This window comes from Salvia hispanica, chromosome 6 (genome assembly GCF_023119035.1).
Source record: "Salvia hispanica cultivar TCC Black 2014 chromosome 6, UniMelb_Shisp_WGS_1.0, whole genome shotgun sequence".
NCBI lineage: Eukaryota > Viridiplantae > Streptophyta > Magnoliopsida > Lamiales > Lamiaceae > Salvia > Salvia hispanica.
Genome location: NC_062970.1, coordinates 4,629,166 through 4,644,659, shown reverse-complemented (window position 1 = coordinate 4,644,659; position 15,494 = coordinate 4,629,166). Strand labels below are relative to the sequence as shown.

Below are 15,494 nucleotides of genomic sequence, written 5' to 3'. Positions count from 1 at the left end.
AAATTGTAAGTTGCATATAAATTCCTCACCAATCGATTATTGCCCTTTATATTTTTAACTAGGGCGGTTTGTTATTATTAAAAACTCCATAATCCATAATATATTAGGTGCATTTGGTTGTTTCGTGTGAACAAACAATAAAATATATTGTGGTGGATAAATTATCTTTTGCCCGGTAGTTGGGTTAATCTCTAACTAAAATTCCAAAATAATAACCTCATGAACAGTGATTAATTAAACCAGGAATTTAATGTTGGAGGACCCAAGTCTTTGATATTTTTCAATTTTAGTTTTTCCAAAAGATGTTACTAAAATATACTCCTGGTAGGGAGTTGTAAGAAATATAGTAAATGAATAACGAGAGAGAAAGACTAAATGATGTATGCTAAATGAAAAATAATTAATCAAATACATATTTCTTAAGAATAAAAAAGAATAGTTTAAATTAAATGTATTTATTATGATATATTTACATATTTAATCTTATCAAAGTCCGGAATAAAAACAGAGACAAATTTTAGTAAATAAGCCAATACGTAGAATATGTAAATCTATAACATAGTAGAATTTTGTTACATAATAATACTACTAAAATGGATATTTTGCAAAAATAGAAAATGTAAAACTGAAAAACAAAGAAAAGAATACATCGAATTAAACAGAAAAACCATAATAAAATTTTGTACTCTCTCAATTCCACAAAGATTGTCCCATTTTTCCATTTCTGTACGTCCCACAAAATTTATCTCATTTTGTTTTTTACCATTTTTTTATTATAGACCTCATATTCTATTAACTCATTCCTACTCACAATTTATTACAACTATAAAAGTAGGACCCACATTCCATTATCTTTTTCTACTCACTTCATTTCATTTATTAAAACTCGTGCCCGGTCTAAGTGAGACAATCTTTATGAGACAGAGGGAGTATATAATAATAGGCATATTTTTTTGAATAAAAAAAAGAATATTTAAAAACTGAGAAATAAACAACATACGAGTAAGTGGGCTGCCCCATAAGATTAATTATAAGCAGCACCATAATTTTGCAGCTTATGTTTACCGATCATTTTATTTTTGTACGTTGATTGCTTGCATCAACACTATATCCTACCAACTCGTTCCCTAGACGCAAGAGTGGTTGTGTTGCTCGATTCTTGAACATCTAAAGGACTGAGCCATTTCGTTTTCATTCTATTTTACCATTCAGTTAGTTATTCATAATTATTTTCCAATTATCAAAATTCTAGTATTTTACTAGTGTGGCATTTGTAACACCTGAAGCTATATAAACTAAGTTGTCCATCCCATTATTATCACACTTGAACCATTTTTCCATGTTTCGATTTTCCAGAGAAATTTAGCCCAACACCATCCTTATCCTATTTAAGGCTAGCAGTCTCTGCTCCTTGGACAGTTTCTCACCTTGATAAGGACAATGCATTCCTCCACAGTGATCTACAAGAAGAAATATGGACACGCGGTTGCTCCTGGATTTGAACAAGGCGCTTCTAACATTGGTCGCAGGCTCAAAAGTCTCTATATGGCCTCAAACAAACTTCAAGAGCTCGCTTTTTTGTAAAGCACTCGATCTTGATTTCTCTTGGTTTCTCTTAATCCAAAGTCGATACAGCTGAAGACCTTTAGTGCTCTCCAATTTTCAATCCATGGTATCTCCTCTGGACACTCATTGGAAGGTTGTGAAGCAAATCTTGAGATACTTGGCAAGTTCCATTGATTTACAGGCTTCAATGTTGTTGTGAGTGCTATTTCTGATTCAGATTGGGCCTCTAATTTGGATTGGTTACATGCTATTGTACTTTCCTTGGGTCTAACTTCATAGTATTCATTTGTAATGTATTGTCTGCATTCGGTTTTGAGTTATTCATGTTGTAGCATCATCCATTCCTTATATTTAAGGACACATTACTGAGTTTGATACTCATGCAATAAAATATAATATCTCTTGTCTTTTCAATTTGTTTCCTTCTATTTATGACTTCAGATGGACAACATTTATAACAACCAAAAACAAAAACAATCAGCAACTAAAATCCCAAAAATAGTTTGCTACAAGGCATTAAATTCGAGATCAATTTATAACAACCAAAAACAAAAGCAATCACAAACTATAATCCCAAAAATCGTTCTGGAATGAGAGGTACAACTAAAATCCCACAATAGCTGCCACCCTTTGCATCTTCTCTCTCTGATATCTTTCTCGCTCACAAACACCAGCATAACTTGCAGCAATACAACCTAAATCATGTCAATTTTTGCATTAATTCAAGCTTTCTGATAGAAGATGAAAAATCACCCAAAAAATTATAACACAAGCTGAAAACAGTAGTAACAAGCAAGAAACATTGGCGGGGATCACGAGATGTTTAGGAGCATATTGCAAGCAATGTAACAATGGCAGACACTGTAAAACACGTGCAGTTTGTTATCAGATTAAGGAAAAACTACAAAGTAATACATTGCTCAAACTATTAGAAATGGACCACATAGCTTACAAGGGATGACAAAATTTAAGAGATTTTAACACTCCCCCGCACGTTTGGGCTGGAATGACACATCGGACGTCAGTAGGCAAGGCAAAAGATAAAGAGATAAAATTCATCATCAAATTGGGCATGATCTAATACCATATTAGAAATGAGTCACTCACCCCCTTAAAAGGCCTCATAAAGAAGAGGGTTATCCACTCTTATATAAATTAGATGCGATCTTTATCAAGTTTATGTTGGACAGAGATTTTAACACAAACCAAGAGTGATTCTTGCATTTGGTTGAAAATATTTGAATCGCTACACCATACAAATGACATACATCACAAGTTGTGATAAAAATATAAATATACCAACTAAGGCAAAAAGAATAGTAAGGAACAGATAGTATAGTCACAAAATGGAGCATGTATATTTACCTTTTGGGTTCTAGACTATAAACACTTTGAGGTCGAAGTTGTCATACTCTTCCTGTTGAACCTTCTGAATTTGTTGTGCTGAGGCCATTACAGAATCGCCACAATTAACTATCATAATGTCTTGGAGAGTTGGGATATCTCCAATGGCGCTAGGGATTTCATCTAGCTTATAGCAGCCAAATACAAACAGCTTCCGGAGTTTAGGGAAGTTGGTCTCATCGGCTTTCCAGTGCACCAGATTTAAGGAATCTAACTGTAGGAACAACAGTGAGTGGAATTCACCTCCTTCCGTCGCCTCCCACTCTTCCTCTTCCTCTGCCTCTCCCTCTCTTTCAAAGACACATTTCACTATTCTCAGCACTTCCAGATTCGGTAGTGTACACAGAGTTGTCAACAAACTCCTAAATACTACACAACCACCAAGAGTTAAGTTTTTAAGATTAGATGGAAATCTGAGTTTTTGCAGAAAACGGCTACCATCTTTATCCAATTCGGATAGGCAATGCAATATTTCGAGCTTGTAAAGATGGCCAAGATCAACTACAATGTTTGGTGAGTCTCCATAACAGATTCCCAACTTTATGATATTTGGAATTCTTTCAAAAAAGCCACTACTAATCAGCTTGGGAGTAACCCTCACTGTGTAAAGCGTCTGCAACTTCTTGAGATCAAATTTTATGTTCCTGATTTTGAATACTGTCTCCTTAAACTTAATATGTATTAGCTCATGCATATCCCATAATTCAGATGGCACATAGGGCATAAAGTGTGGACAAATCAAGGTTTGCAGATTGTGCAATCTTGATATTCCATCAGGTAAACCCGAGGAGCAGTTGATAGCTAAGTAGCGTAAGTTCACAAGTTGTAATATTTCTTCTGGGAACTCCTCCAATAACATACTTGTTACATCTAGCACCCTAACTAATCTTAATATGCCAAAAACAGGAGATATATTAATCTTGTCATTAGTGCATATAAAAGATCGGGCAAATGACATTAATTGTGGTGAAGCACACACATCTTCCATGTCATATGATGACTCAACACTTACACGCCGCATGTAATCCTCAACGTGTAAAAATTTCTCTTCATTAGCTTTCCTTATGCATAAATCCCTCAGAAGATCATGCATTGAGTAACTCAATGCTTTCCGATTAGCCTTTTTTTTTGCAACAAAGAGTAGATTCCTCTCCACGAGAACATTTAAATAATCTTTAGCCTTTTCCTCTAAACTCTTATCACCGTTCGATTTCACAAATCCCTCAGCTATCCATATACTCGTAAGTCTAGATCCTTTAATCTCATGATCTTCTGAAAAAATTCCCATATATAAGAAACATGGTTTCAAGTGAATGGGTAAGTGATTATAACTCCAGGAAAGTATATTGGAGAACTGCTCCTCTGATTTAACAATGGAAGCTTTTACATCTATTGAAAGATGCTCCCAAGCATCTATTGATCTTTCAATCTTTGACAATATCCCTCCAGTCACATGAATGGCAAGAGGAAGCCCACCACACTCACTCACAATCTTAGTTCCTATCTCTTGTAATTCAAGAGGGCAATCCTCTTCTCCAAACACAGTTTGGCGAAGTAGATCCCAACTTGCAGCCTTGTTAAGCAATTGCAGGTTATGATGCAAACTCTTGGAGTTTACAATGTGTTGGGCTACATTAGATTCCCTTGTGGTGATCACAATTCGACTCCCATTACTGTTGTTTGGAAAATACATCCTTATCCCATCCCAGAACTTGGTAGTCCATATATCATCCAACACAATCATGTATCTGCGCCCAAACAACCTCTTATACAATATATCTTTCAACTCATTTTCATTACATCCATTTAGTTCATCATCAATCTTGTCGTCTGGGCGACGAAGAAGACTTAATAGAATATCTCGCATATTGGGAAGTTGTGAAATTGCAGCCCAACCACGATAATCAAAGTGAGTAATAATGAGTTGATCATCATAAAGATTTTGAGCAAGAGTGGACTTACCTATGCCACCCATCCCAGTAATAGGGATGATCTCCAGCTTGCTCTGCATGTTTGTAAGCCGATCCTTCAACTGCAGTATATCTGCATCAACTCCCACCAAATTGCTCTTGGAGCTCGACAAAGGAGCATCGGCCGTCATCTTAATTTCATCCACCTCCACTAGCTTAACAGATTCCTGTTGTTGAATTGCTTGCTGCACATCACCATGAGAGAAAGAAGCAAGATTTGATGAAGTCGCGGTCCTCCCCTGCATGAGCTTCACCACTTGTTCCATTACCAAATCCAGATCTTGAGTTACTTGCTGCAGATCTGATGTGTGGAAGGCCAAGCTCACGGGGTTGGAAACCACTTGCTCAAACTTAGAAATCCGGTCTTGCATAAGTTTTGAAGAAACCATTCTTGTTTCAATAATATCTTCTGCTTTATATGAAACATCTCTGATTTGGCTCTCCAAATTACTTGGTATATTGGTGAGTGAAGACTTTTCAAGAATGTGGAGAAGAGATTCAGCTTTATGGAGTAGGGATTGGAGTTGTGGTTTGTTGCGATCAACATTCCAAAGTGACTGTTGAGGATTAAGTATTCCTTCAAGGATGGTGATGAGTGATTGAAGATTGTATGCCATTTTTCAAATCTCTCTTTCTCACAAACAAAACACAGCAAGGAAGAAAGATTGTTGCAAATAAAAAATGATGAAACTAACATCACTGTTTGTTGATCATTTGAAATTTCCTAGTGGTGACCTTGAGGCCAATAATACTTATTTTATTGAATAAATTATTGGGTAGTTGGCAATAATTTTATTTGGGTGGTTGTATTTGCTAAATAAATCCATATTGCTTGAATATAACAAAAAAAACATTTGGATCTTGTAAATTTTGTGAAATCCTTTACATGACACGCACAAGTAGTATCAAGATTTCATCCAAGAGAAAACATTTGGATCTTGTAAATTTTGGATAGCATGCAATATAAAATTTTAAGTTGCTAATAAATTCCTCATCAATCGATTATTGGCCATTATATTTTAACTAGGACGGTTTGTCATTATTAAAAACTCCATAATCCCTAATATATTAGGTGCATTTGGTTGTTTCGTGTGAACAAACAATAAAATATATTGTGGTGGCTAAATTATCTTTTGCCCGGTAGTTGGGTTAATCTCTAACTAAAATTCCAAAATTATAACCTCATGAACAGTGATTAATTAAACCACGAATTTAATGTTGGAGGACCCAAGTCTAAGATATTTTTCAATTTTAGTTTTTCCAAAAGATGTTACTAAATGAAAAATAATTAATCAAATACATATTTCTTAAAAATAAAAAGAATAGTTTAAATTAAATTTATCTATATTATATGATATATTTACATATTTAATCTTATCAAAGTCCGGAATAGAAACATAGACAAATTTTAGTAAATAAGCCAATATGTAGAATATGTAAATATATAACATACTAAAATGAATATTTTGCAAAAATAGAAAACTTCAAATGCATCATCCTTCTTTAATTATGTCAAATAAAGAATTTAGAATTGAGTTCCTTCTAATTCAATTCCATAGAATTCTAATTTCAATTCAATTTCAATTTCAATTCTGTGTACCGAACGGGCCCTATTCGCACTCGTACATAAAATCTTTTTATATGGATTTGGTAGGTGGCCTTCAGAAATTGCACTCATTGCATGTATTCAATAAAAAGATGTATTTTTAGCTGTCCATTATACAAAAAAATTGACCAACCAAAAGATCACTTTTACTTATTTTTCAACGTTAAAGTACTTCTTGCTCTGCTTTGACCATGACCATTTTACCTCCTAGAAAGAATCTAAATGGCTGCAGTTGTCTTTTTAGAATAAAAAGACAATCCAATGGTGTCATTGCTCGTTACAAAGATTGGTTAGTTGTTAGTGCTTTTTCCATGTTTTGATTTTTTAAAGAAACTTAGACCAGTGGTCACACCAGACACTTATAGCATTGGTTGCAGGCTCAATAGTCTCTATATGGTCTCAAACAAACTTCAAGATTTTGATATCTCTTGGTTTTTCTCAATCCAAAGTCGATGCCTCACTCTTTCTCTTGGTTCAGCGTTTATATTATTAAATCATATGGAGTGATATCTCAGCACACGAAACATATTGCACAATTAACATAATAAATAACAATGAAGAAGCTGCTACAAAATAATACCAATGATGCAAGGGAAATTACAGTATTTAGGAGTAAACTGCATATAAACAAATGGAGCATGCTTTTTGATTGTTTGGAACATTTATTACCTTATGGCTTCTTAAATGGACACTTTGAGGTCGTCGTTCCCGGACTCTTCTATCTGCACCTTCTTAATTTGATGCGCTGAGGCTGCTACTGAAGCGCCACATTCATGTATTTCAATTTCTTGCAGAGTTTCAATATCTCCAATGGCGCTGGGGATTTCCTCTAGCTCATGACATTTGCATACAAGAAGGTGCTCAAGTTTAGGGAAGTTGCTCTCATCGGCTTTCCAATGGCGCTGGGGATTTCATTATTGATTTTATAATATGCTTATATGTTCCTAAATCTCAATTGTTTTACTTTGCAGCCTCAAGCAAGGGAAAAGGCTGAAAATCAGGGGTTTGAAATAAGTATTGCCAAAACGAGTTTCAAGGCCAACACCAAGGCCTTGGCTGAAAACGAAGGGGAAGGAGTCTGTCTCATTTATCTTCTTTTTGCTGCTATACAAACGCGTGGTAACATTACACGACTTGTGGTAATTAGCACGTACTTGATCAATGGATGTTAGAATATCTATTTTCTCATAAGCAAGGAAAGAACGGACCAATGTTCTTTCTCTTCTCTTCTTTCTCTCAGCATGACTCTGAGTTTATTGAAGAAAAGATGCGGAAAAGTGATGGAAAGGAAAAAAATAGTATCATTTGAAGCAAGAAAACAAGCTTAATTTGTCTTCCATGACCTATAATAGTCATTTGGTGCATGCTGTTATATGTATACAACATCTTCCTTAACCCTCATATATCATAAACATGAATCGGAATGTTCACAATTTTGATTTTTTTAATTTTTCTGCATTTCATGAAATTTCTTGGATAAACCTTTTCTTTTTATGCAGTTGATATACAGACCGGACACCGGTGAAATTCTTGGCGTTCACATTTTCGGGATGCACGCTGCAGACCTCATACACGAAGCATCTGTTAGGAAATACGTCTCACAACATCTTTGAAAGTGGCACTTAAATTGGTCAATGAGCCGAGCCACATGGGATTAAAATTAAGTGCTGTATCTTGAGTGTGAGTATATATACTCGAATTTGGGAATTCTCTGTGTAAAGAGCTTGAGGGATCTCGGTCAAGAAGGCGAGCTGTTCTTGGTGATCGATTGGTCCTTGCATTGGTTAGTTGATTCAGCTACTGCGTTTTAGTTGAGATTAACTAGAGAGAATGTGGAATTGAATGTGTAGTCTCTGTAATTGTATACTTCTGTAGCTCTTCTCCTTCATTAATACAATATTGCTCGAGTTCTCCCGTGGACGTAGGCCACATTAGCTGAACCACATAATTTGGTGTGTCGTTGATTCTTGAGTTCGATTACTGTTTAGTGTAGCTGTCAATTGCTTATATTTGATAACAAATTGGCGCCGCTATGTGGGAATGACTGATTTTGCAATTGATGATGGCTGCCTCTCGATTTGATTTCGAGAAATTCACGGGTAGAAACGATTCTGGGTTATGGAAGGTAAAGATGAAAGCCATGCTCGTGCAGCAAGGGCTGTGGGAGGCGATGAAGTATAAGCAACCAGATAAAACTGCGGATCTTGAAGATAAAGCAGAAATCAAGAAGCTCGACATGATGGATAGAGCGCATAGCGTGATAATGCTGAGTCTTGGAGATCGGGTTCTTAGAGAAGTGTGTAAAGAGAAAACACCCTCTGCAGTTTGGAGCAAACTGGAGTCGATTTACATGACGAAGTCTATGGCAAATAGGTTGTTCTTGAAGCAGAGACTCTTTTCGATCAAATTTCTTGAAGGGAAAGGGATCATGGATCAGCCGGACGACTTTATGAAGGTTGTGGATGATCTTGAGTCTGTTGATGGGGAACTAAAGGATGAAGATAAGGCAATCATGTTACTGAATGCCCTCCCTAAAAGTTTTGATCAACTCAAGGATGCGATCTTATATGGAAGGGATACCTCACTGACATATGAGGAGGTTCTTACTTGCATTAAAGGCCAAGGAATTTCAGAAGACCTCTACCAGTAAGCCAGTTGATCAAGCTGGTGAAGCCTTGATTGTGAAAGGCACTGATAAGAAAAGTTCCAAGAAGAAATGGAACAAGAAAGGCAAAGGTGATAAGAAGGAAGAAAAGGAGACTAAATCTTGTCACTATTGCAAGAAGACAGGGCATTTAAAGAAGAACTGCTATTCTTGGAAGAAAAAGAAAGAAGAAGAGACAGAGGGGCAGAATACAACAGATGTCACTCAAGATATTGAAACTGCTCATGCTTTGAATATTGGAGATGCTGATATCAGTGAGCAGTGGATTATGGATAGTGCATGCAGTTTTCACATGTGCCCGAAGCTTGAGTGGTTTCAAAATATGCAGCACTCAACTGGCTCTGTACTTCTTGGAAACAACCAAATTTGCAGAGTCGAGGGCATGGGAAATGTGAAGTTAAAGATGAAGGATGGCTCTGCAAGAATCCTCACAGAAGTAAGATATATTCCTGACTTTAAAAGGAATTTGATTTCTCTTGGAGCTCTTGTAGGAAAGGGGTATTCTTTTCTCTCATCAGGTGGTCAGATGAAGGTCTTCAAAGGATCTGAGGTGGTTATGGTGGCCAAGAGATTCAACAGCCTTTATTATCTTGAGGCTGAGGTTATTTCTGATGAGCTCAATATGGTCAGGAAATTGGATGGAGATATTTGGCATCTTAGATTGGGGCATGTATCCATGGATGGAGTAAATCACCTTATCAAAGCTGGAGTTATAGAAGCTGACAGCCATGGATGGAGTAAATCACCTTATCAAAGCTGGAGTTATAGAAGCTGACAGCAAGATGGTCTCCAGAGAATGTGAGGTGTGTGTGCTTGGTAAAAGTAAGAAGATGGCGTATCCAAGTGGCAAGCACACTTCACAATCAGTACTTGATTATGCACATAGTGATATATGGGGACCTGCTCAAACCATATCAGTGGGAGGCTGCAGATATTTTCTATCCATAGTGGATGATTATTCCAGAAAAATTTGGTTGTACATCATGAAGGAGAAACCAGACGCCTTTGACAAATTCAGAGAATGGTGTAAGGAAGTTGAGGTTGAGAAGGGATCAAGTTTAAAGTTCTTAAGGACAGATAATGGGCTGGAGTTCCTTTCACATCAGTTTGAAGATTTCTGTAAATTGAAAGGAATAAAAAGGCACAGAACCGTCCCAACACTCAGCAACTAAAATCCCAAAAATAGTTTGCTACAAGGCATAAAATTGAAGATCAATTTATAACAACCCAAAACAAAAGCAATCAGCAACTAAAATCCCAAAAATAGTTCGGGAATGAGAGGTACAACTAAAATCCCACAAATAGCTAGCACCCTTTGCATCTTCTCTCTCTGATCTCTTTCTCGCTCACAAACACCAGCAAAACCTGCAGCAATACAACCTTAATCAAGTCAGTTTTTGCATTAATTCAAGCTTTCTGATAGAAGATGAAAAATAACCCAAAAAATTATGACACAAGCTGAAAACAAGCAAGAAATATTGGCAGGGATCACGAGATGTTTAGGAGCATATTGCAAGCAATGTAACAATGGCAGAAACTGAAAAACATGGGCAGTTTGCTATCAGATTAAGGAAAAACTACATACTAATACTTAGCTAGACAAGTCTAACAAAAATAAATCTACACACCTTTAATTACACTACATACATTCAGCTCAAACTATAAGAAATGGACCACATAGATTAGATGGGATGACAAAATTTAAGAGATCGTAATACGCCCCCCACGTGTGGGCCAGAATGACTTCATCACGGGATTAGGCAAGACAAGGGATTAATAGGTAAAATCTATCATTGAATTGGGCGTGATCAAATACCATATTAGAAATGAGTCATTCACCCCCTTAAAAGGCCTCATAAGGAAGAAGGTTATCCACTTTTATATAGATTAGATGTAAACTTCATCAAGTCAATATGAGACAGAATTTAAGAGATTTTAACACAAACCAAGAGTGATTTTTGTGTTTGGTTATAAAACAAACGACATACATCACAAGTTGTAATAAAAAAAATATACCATGTAAGGGCGAAAAGAACAGTGAGGAACAAATGGAGCATGTATGTTTACCATTTGGGTTTTAACGTATATTCAATTTGAGGTCGAGGTTGTTGTACTCTTCTTGCTGCACCTTTAGAATTTGTTGTGCCGAGGCCACTACAGAAGCACCACATTCATAAATATAAATTTTCTGGAGAGTTGGGATATCTCCGATGGCACTAGGGATTTCCTCTAGCTTATAGCACCGGGCTACAAACAGCTTCCGGAGTTTAGGGAATTTAGTCTCATCGGCTTTCCAGTGCACCAGATTTAAGGATAGTAACTGTAGGAACAGCAGTGAGCGAAACTCATCTCCTTCTGTCGCCTCCCACTCTTCCTCTGCCCCTTCCTCTTCCTCTGCCTCTTCCTCTTCCTCTTCCTCTTCCTCCTCTTCCCCTTCCTCTACCTCTCCCTTTCTTTCAAATACACATTTATTTATTCTTAACACTTCCAGATTCGGTAGTGTACTTAGAGTTGTCAACAAACTCCTAAATACTACACACCTAAGAAGAGTTAACTTTCTAAGATTAGATGGAAATCTGAGTTTGTGCAGAAAACGGCTACCATCTTTATCCAATTTAGATTGGCAATGCAATATTTCAAGCTTGTGAAGATGGCTAAGATCAACTTCAATGTTTGGTGAGTCTTCATAATGGATTCCCAACTTTATGATATTTCGAATTCCTTCAAAAAAGCCACTACTAATCAGCTTAGGAGTTACCCACACAATGTAAAGTGTCTGCAGCTTCTTGAGATCACATTTAATCTTCCAGCTGTTGAAAGCTGTCCTCGCAAACCTAATGTGTATTAGCTCATACATCTCCCATAATTCAGATGTCACATAGGGCATAAAGTTTGGACAAATCAAGGTTTGCAGATTGTGCAATCTTGATATTCCATCAGGTAAACCCGAAGAGCAGTTGATAGCTAAGTAACGTAGGTTGACAAGTAGTAAAATTCCTACTGGGAACTCCTCCAGTAACATATCCATTAAATCCAACACCCTAACCAATCTTAACATCCAAAAAATAGGAGATATATTCTTGTTATAAGTGCATATAAAAGATCGAGCAAGTGACATTAAATGCCGCGAAGCACACAAATCTTTCATTTCATAAGATGAGTTAGCGCTTACACGCCTCATGGAATTCTTAACATTTAAAAACTTCTCCTCATTAGCTTTCCTTATGCATAAATCCCTCAAAAGATCATGCATTGAGTAACTCATTGCTTTCCCATTAGACTTTTCTCGTGTAACCAAAAGTAGATTCCTCTCCACGAGAACTTTTAAATAATCCTTAGCCACTTCCTCCAAACTCTTATCACCATTAGATTTCACAAATCCCTCAGCTATCCATAGACTCATAAGTCTAGATCCCTTAATCTCATGATCTTCTGGAAAAACTCCCATATATAAGAAACATGGTTTCAAGTAAATGGGTAAGTGGTTATAATCAAGGAAAGTATATTGGAGAACCGCTCCTCAGATTTAACAATGGAAGCTTTTACATCTGTTGAAAGATGCTCCCACACATCTCTTGATCTTTCAACCTTTGACAAAAGCGCACCAATCACGTGAATTGCAAGGGGAAGCCCACCACATTCACTCGCAATCTTACTTCCAATCCCTTGTAATTTGAGAGGGCAATCTTCTTCTCCAAATACAATTTGGCGAAGTAGATCCCAACTTGCAGCCTTATTAAGCAATTGCAGGTTATGAAGCAAACTCTTGGAGTTTACAATGTGTTGGGCTACATTAGAATCCCTTGTGGTGATCACAATTCGACTCCCATTACTGTTGTTTGGGAGATACATCCTTATCTCATCCCAAAACTTGGTACTCCATATATCATCTAAGACAATCATGTATCTGCGCCCAAACAACCTCTTATACAATATATCTTTCAACTCATTTTCATTACATTCATTTAGTTCATCATCAATCTTTCCATTTGGGAGACGAAGAAGACTTAATAGAATAACTCGCATATTGGGAAGTTGTGAAATTGCAGCCCAACCACGATAATCAAAGTGAGTAATAATGAGTGGATCACCATAAAGATTCCGAGCAAGAGTGGACTTACCTATACCACCCATACCAGTAATGGGAATGATCTCCAGCTTGCTCTGCATATTTGTAAGCCAATCCTTCAAGTGCAACAGATCTGCATCAACTCCCACTAAAACGTTCTTGGAGCTCGACAAAGCATCACCAGCCGGCATCTTCGTTTCCTCCACCTCCACGAGCTGAAAAGATTCCAGATGTTGCATTGCTTGCTGCACATCATGCGAGGAAGAAGCATCACTCGATGATGAAATGCCAGTTGAGAGTTTCTTCGCCTCCACAAGCTTCACAACTTGTTCCGTTGCAGAATCAAGTTGTTGCATTATGTTGTGTAGAAGATTTGGTTTGGAGAAAGTTAGCCTTTTGCCTCGAGGGGTGGACATCATTTGATCAACCATGCTTGATTCAATAATATCTTCAGCTTTATATGAAACATCTCTGATTTGGCTCTCCAAAGTTGGTATATTGGTGAGTGAAGACTTTTCAAGAATGTCCAGCAGAGATTCAGCTTTTTTGAGCAGGGATTGGAGTAGTGGTGTATTGCTATCAACAATCCAAAGTGATTCTTGAGGATTCAGGATTTGTTGAAGGATGGTGATAAGAGATTGAAGATTGTATGCCATTTTTCAGAACTCTATAATTCCCACAAGAAAAACACAGCAAGGAAAGCTTGTTGCAAACACAAAAAAAAGAAAAAAAATAATGAAACTAAGCATAAGAGCTGCAATAAATTCGTTGATCAATTAAAATCTCTGGCAGCCAGCTCAGTGTTGACCTCGAGCAAATAATACAAATTCTTTACTCTTGTTAATATATTAGTTTATTAGGATGGTTTACTTCAAATGATACCAAGATTTGCATTGTTTATGGTTGCATCAATTATGATATTTGGACTGATTTCAAAGAAACCAACTCCAAATATAAAGGTGTTATTATCACATAGTAAAGCGTTTTCAGAGCAGCTTCTTATGAACAAATTTTACCTATTTTAAGCACTTCAAGATTCGGTAGTTTACATTAACAATGAAGTAAAAAAGAATACAATGTTATTTATGGCGAGTTACTATTTCTAATCCATGTATTTTGATGAAGACGACAGTTCTGATTACTTTAGTACTAGAATTTATGAAGACAGCAACAGAGGAGGAAGCATCGAAAAGGATCAGAGTCGAGAAAAAAGGACACCATCAGAGTCGCGAAATAACAAAAATATTCTTTAATATATTCGACCCCACGAATTTCATTTTCTGGATCCGCCATTGGGAGAAGGGATTGGAGTTGTGGTTTGTTGTGATTAACAATCCAAAGTGATTGTTGAGGATTAAGGATTTGCTGAAGGATGGTGATGAGTGATTGAAGATTGGATGCCATTTTTCAAAAATCTCTTTCTCACAAACAAAACAGAGTAAGGAAGAAAGATTGTTGAAAATAAAAAATGATGAAACTAACATCACAGTTTGTTGATCATCTGAAATTTCTCAGTTTTGACCTTGAGGCCAATAATACTACTAGTATTTTTTATTGATTAATACTATAATTTATAAGGGAAGTTGTAGACCGTCAAAAATTGAAATGAGATGGAAACTTGTGAAGTATATCCATATTGCAGTGAGAAAATTCTCTCTTCCTCTAAACTATTAGGTGGAAACGTTCTAAATTGAAATGAGATCGAAACATTTGAATACTACTATAACATAAAAACATTGTTCCTTAAAGTGTATGAAACTCATTTGAGAAATCATTATGTTGCCTAAACATGTACTATTAGAACTTGAGTTATAGTAAATTAAAGTACTCACTTTTATGATAGTAACTGATTAAATATTTTTCACAAATCTAACTTTCTCTATGTCTGATTTCAAAGAAGAGTATGAAAACATGAAACTAACAAAACAAGTTCAAGAATGAAAAATCACGCACAATTGTACCACTAGCTGAAAAATAGTGACTAGAAACACTGCAAAGGGATCACCAGATGTATTATGTTTAAGAGCATATTGTGTGCGGCATAAGAAGTGAAAAATACGAGCAGTTTGCTGTATCAAGTAAAGGGGAAAACGACATAATGTAGACCTAGAGAATATCAAATCTAAACATATATGTACAACCTTTATTACACTACATAATAAGCTCAAACCAAGGGTGCGTGTGCTGAAAGTATTACACCATATAAACGATCAT

At 36.4% G+C, this 15,494-nt stretch overlaps 3 protein-coding genes across 4 annotated transcripts; 1 reads left to right on the top strand and 2 right to left on the bottom strand.

The window, feature by feature from the left end:
• Positions 1-1,973: 1,973 nt before the first annotated feature.
• On the bottom strand, positions 1,974-5,598 carry LOC125193973 (putative late blight resistance protein homolog R1B-16). Its single transcript, XM_048091947.1, has 2 exons — positions 2,932-5,598; positions 1,974-2,261 (listed from the first exon to the last, which is right to left on the bottom strand). The coding sequence occupies exon 1, from the start codon at positions 5,555-5,557 to the stop codon at positions 2,942-2,944; it is 2,616 nt and encodes an 871-aa protein (XP_047947904.1). The 5' UTR covers positions 5,558-5,598; the 3' UTR covers positions 1,974-2,261; positions 2,932-2,941.
• A 1,608-nt stretch (positions 5,599-7,206) lies between these two features.
• Positions 7,207-8,850, top strand: LOC125192274 (dihydrolipoyl dehydrogenase 2, chloroplastic-like). Its single transcript, XM_048089801.1, has 4 exons — positions 7,207-7,244; positions 7,341-7,403; positions 7,518-7,685; positions 8,046-8,850. Exons 2-4 carry the CDS (start codon positions 7,383-7,385, stop codon positions 8,157-8,159), a joined length of 303 nt encoding a protein of 100 aa, XP_047945758.1. The 5' UTR covers positions 7,207-7,244; positions 7,341-7,382; the 3' UTR covers positions 8,160-8,850.
• Positions 8,851-10,362: 1,512 nt separating this feature from the next.
• Positions 10,363-13,988, bottom strand: LOC125197092 (putative late blight resistance protein homolog R1A-10). 2 transcript variants are annotated; one of them, XM_048095795.1, is made up of 2 exons: positions 11,279-13,988; positions 10,363-10,576 (listed from the first exon to the last, which is right to left on the bottom strand). In XM_048095795.1, the coding sequence occupies exon 1, from the start codon at positions 12,657-12,659 to the stop codon at positions 11,289-11,291; it is 1,371 nt and encodes a 456-aa protein (XP_047951752.1). In that variant the 5' UTR covers positions 12,660-13,988; the 3' UTR covers positions 10,363-10,576; positions 11,279-11,288. Both variants share the same exon structure in this region, with proteins under 2 accessions (XP_047951752.1, XP_047951753.1).
• Positions 13,989-15,494: the final 1,506 nt, after the last annotated feature.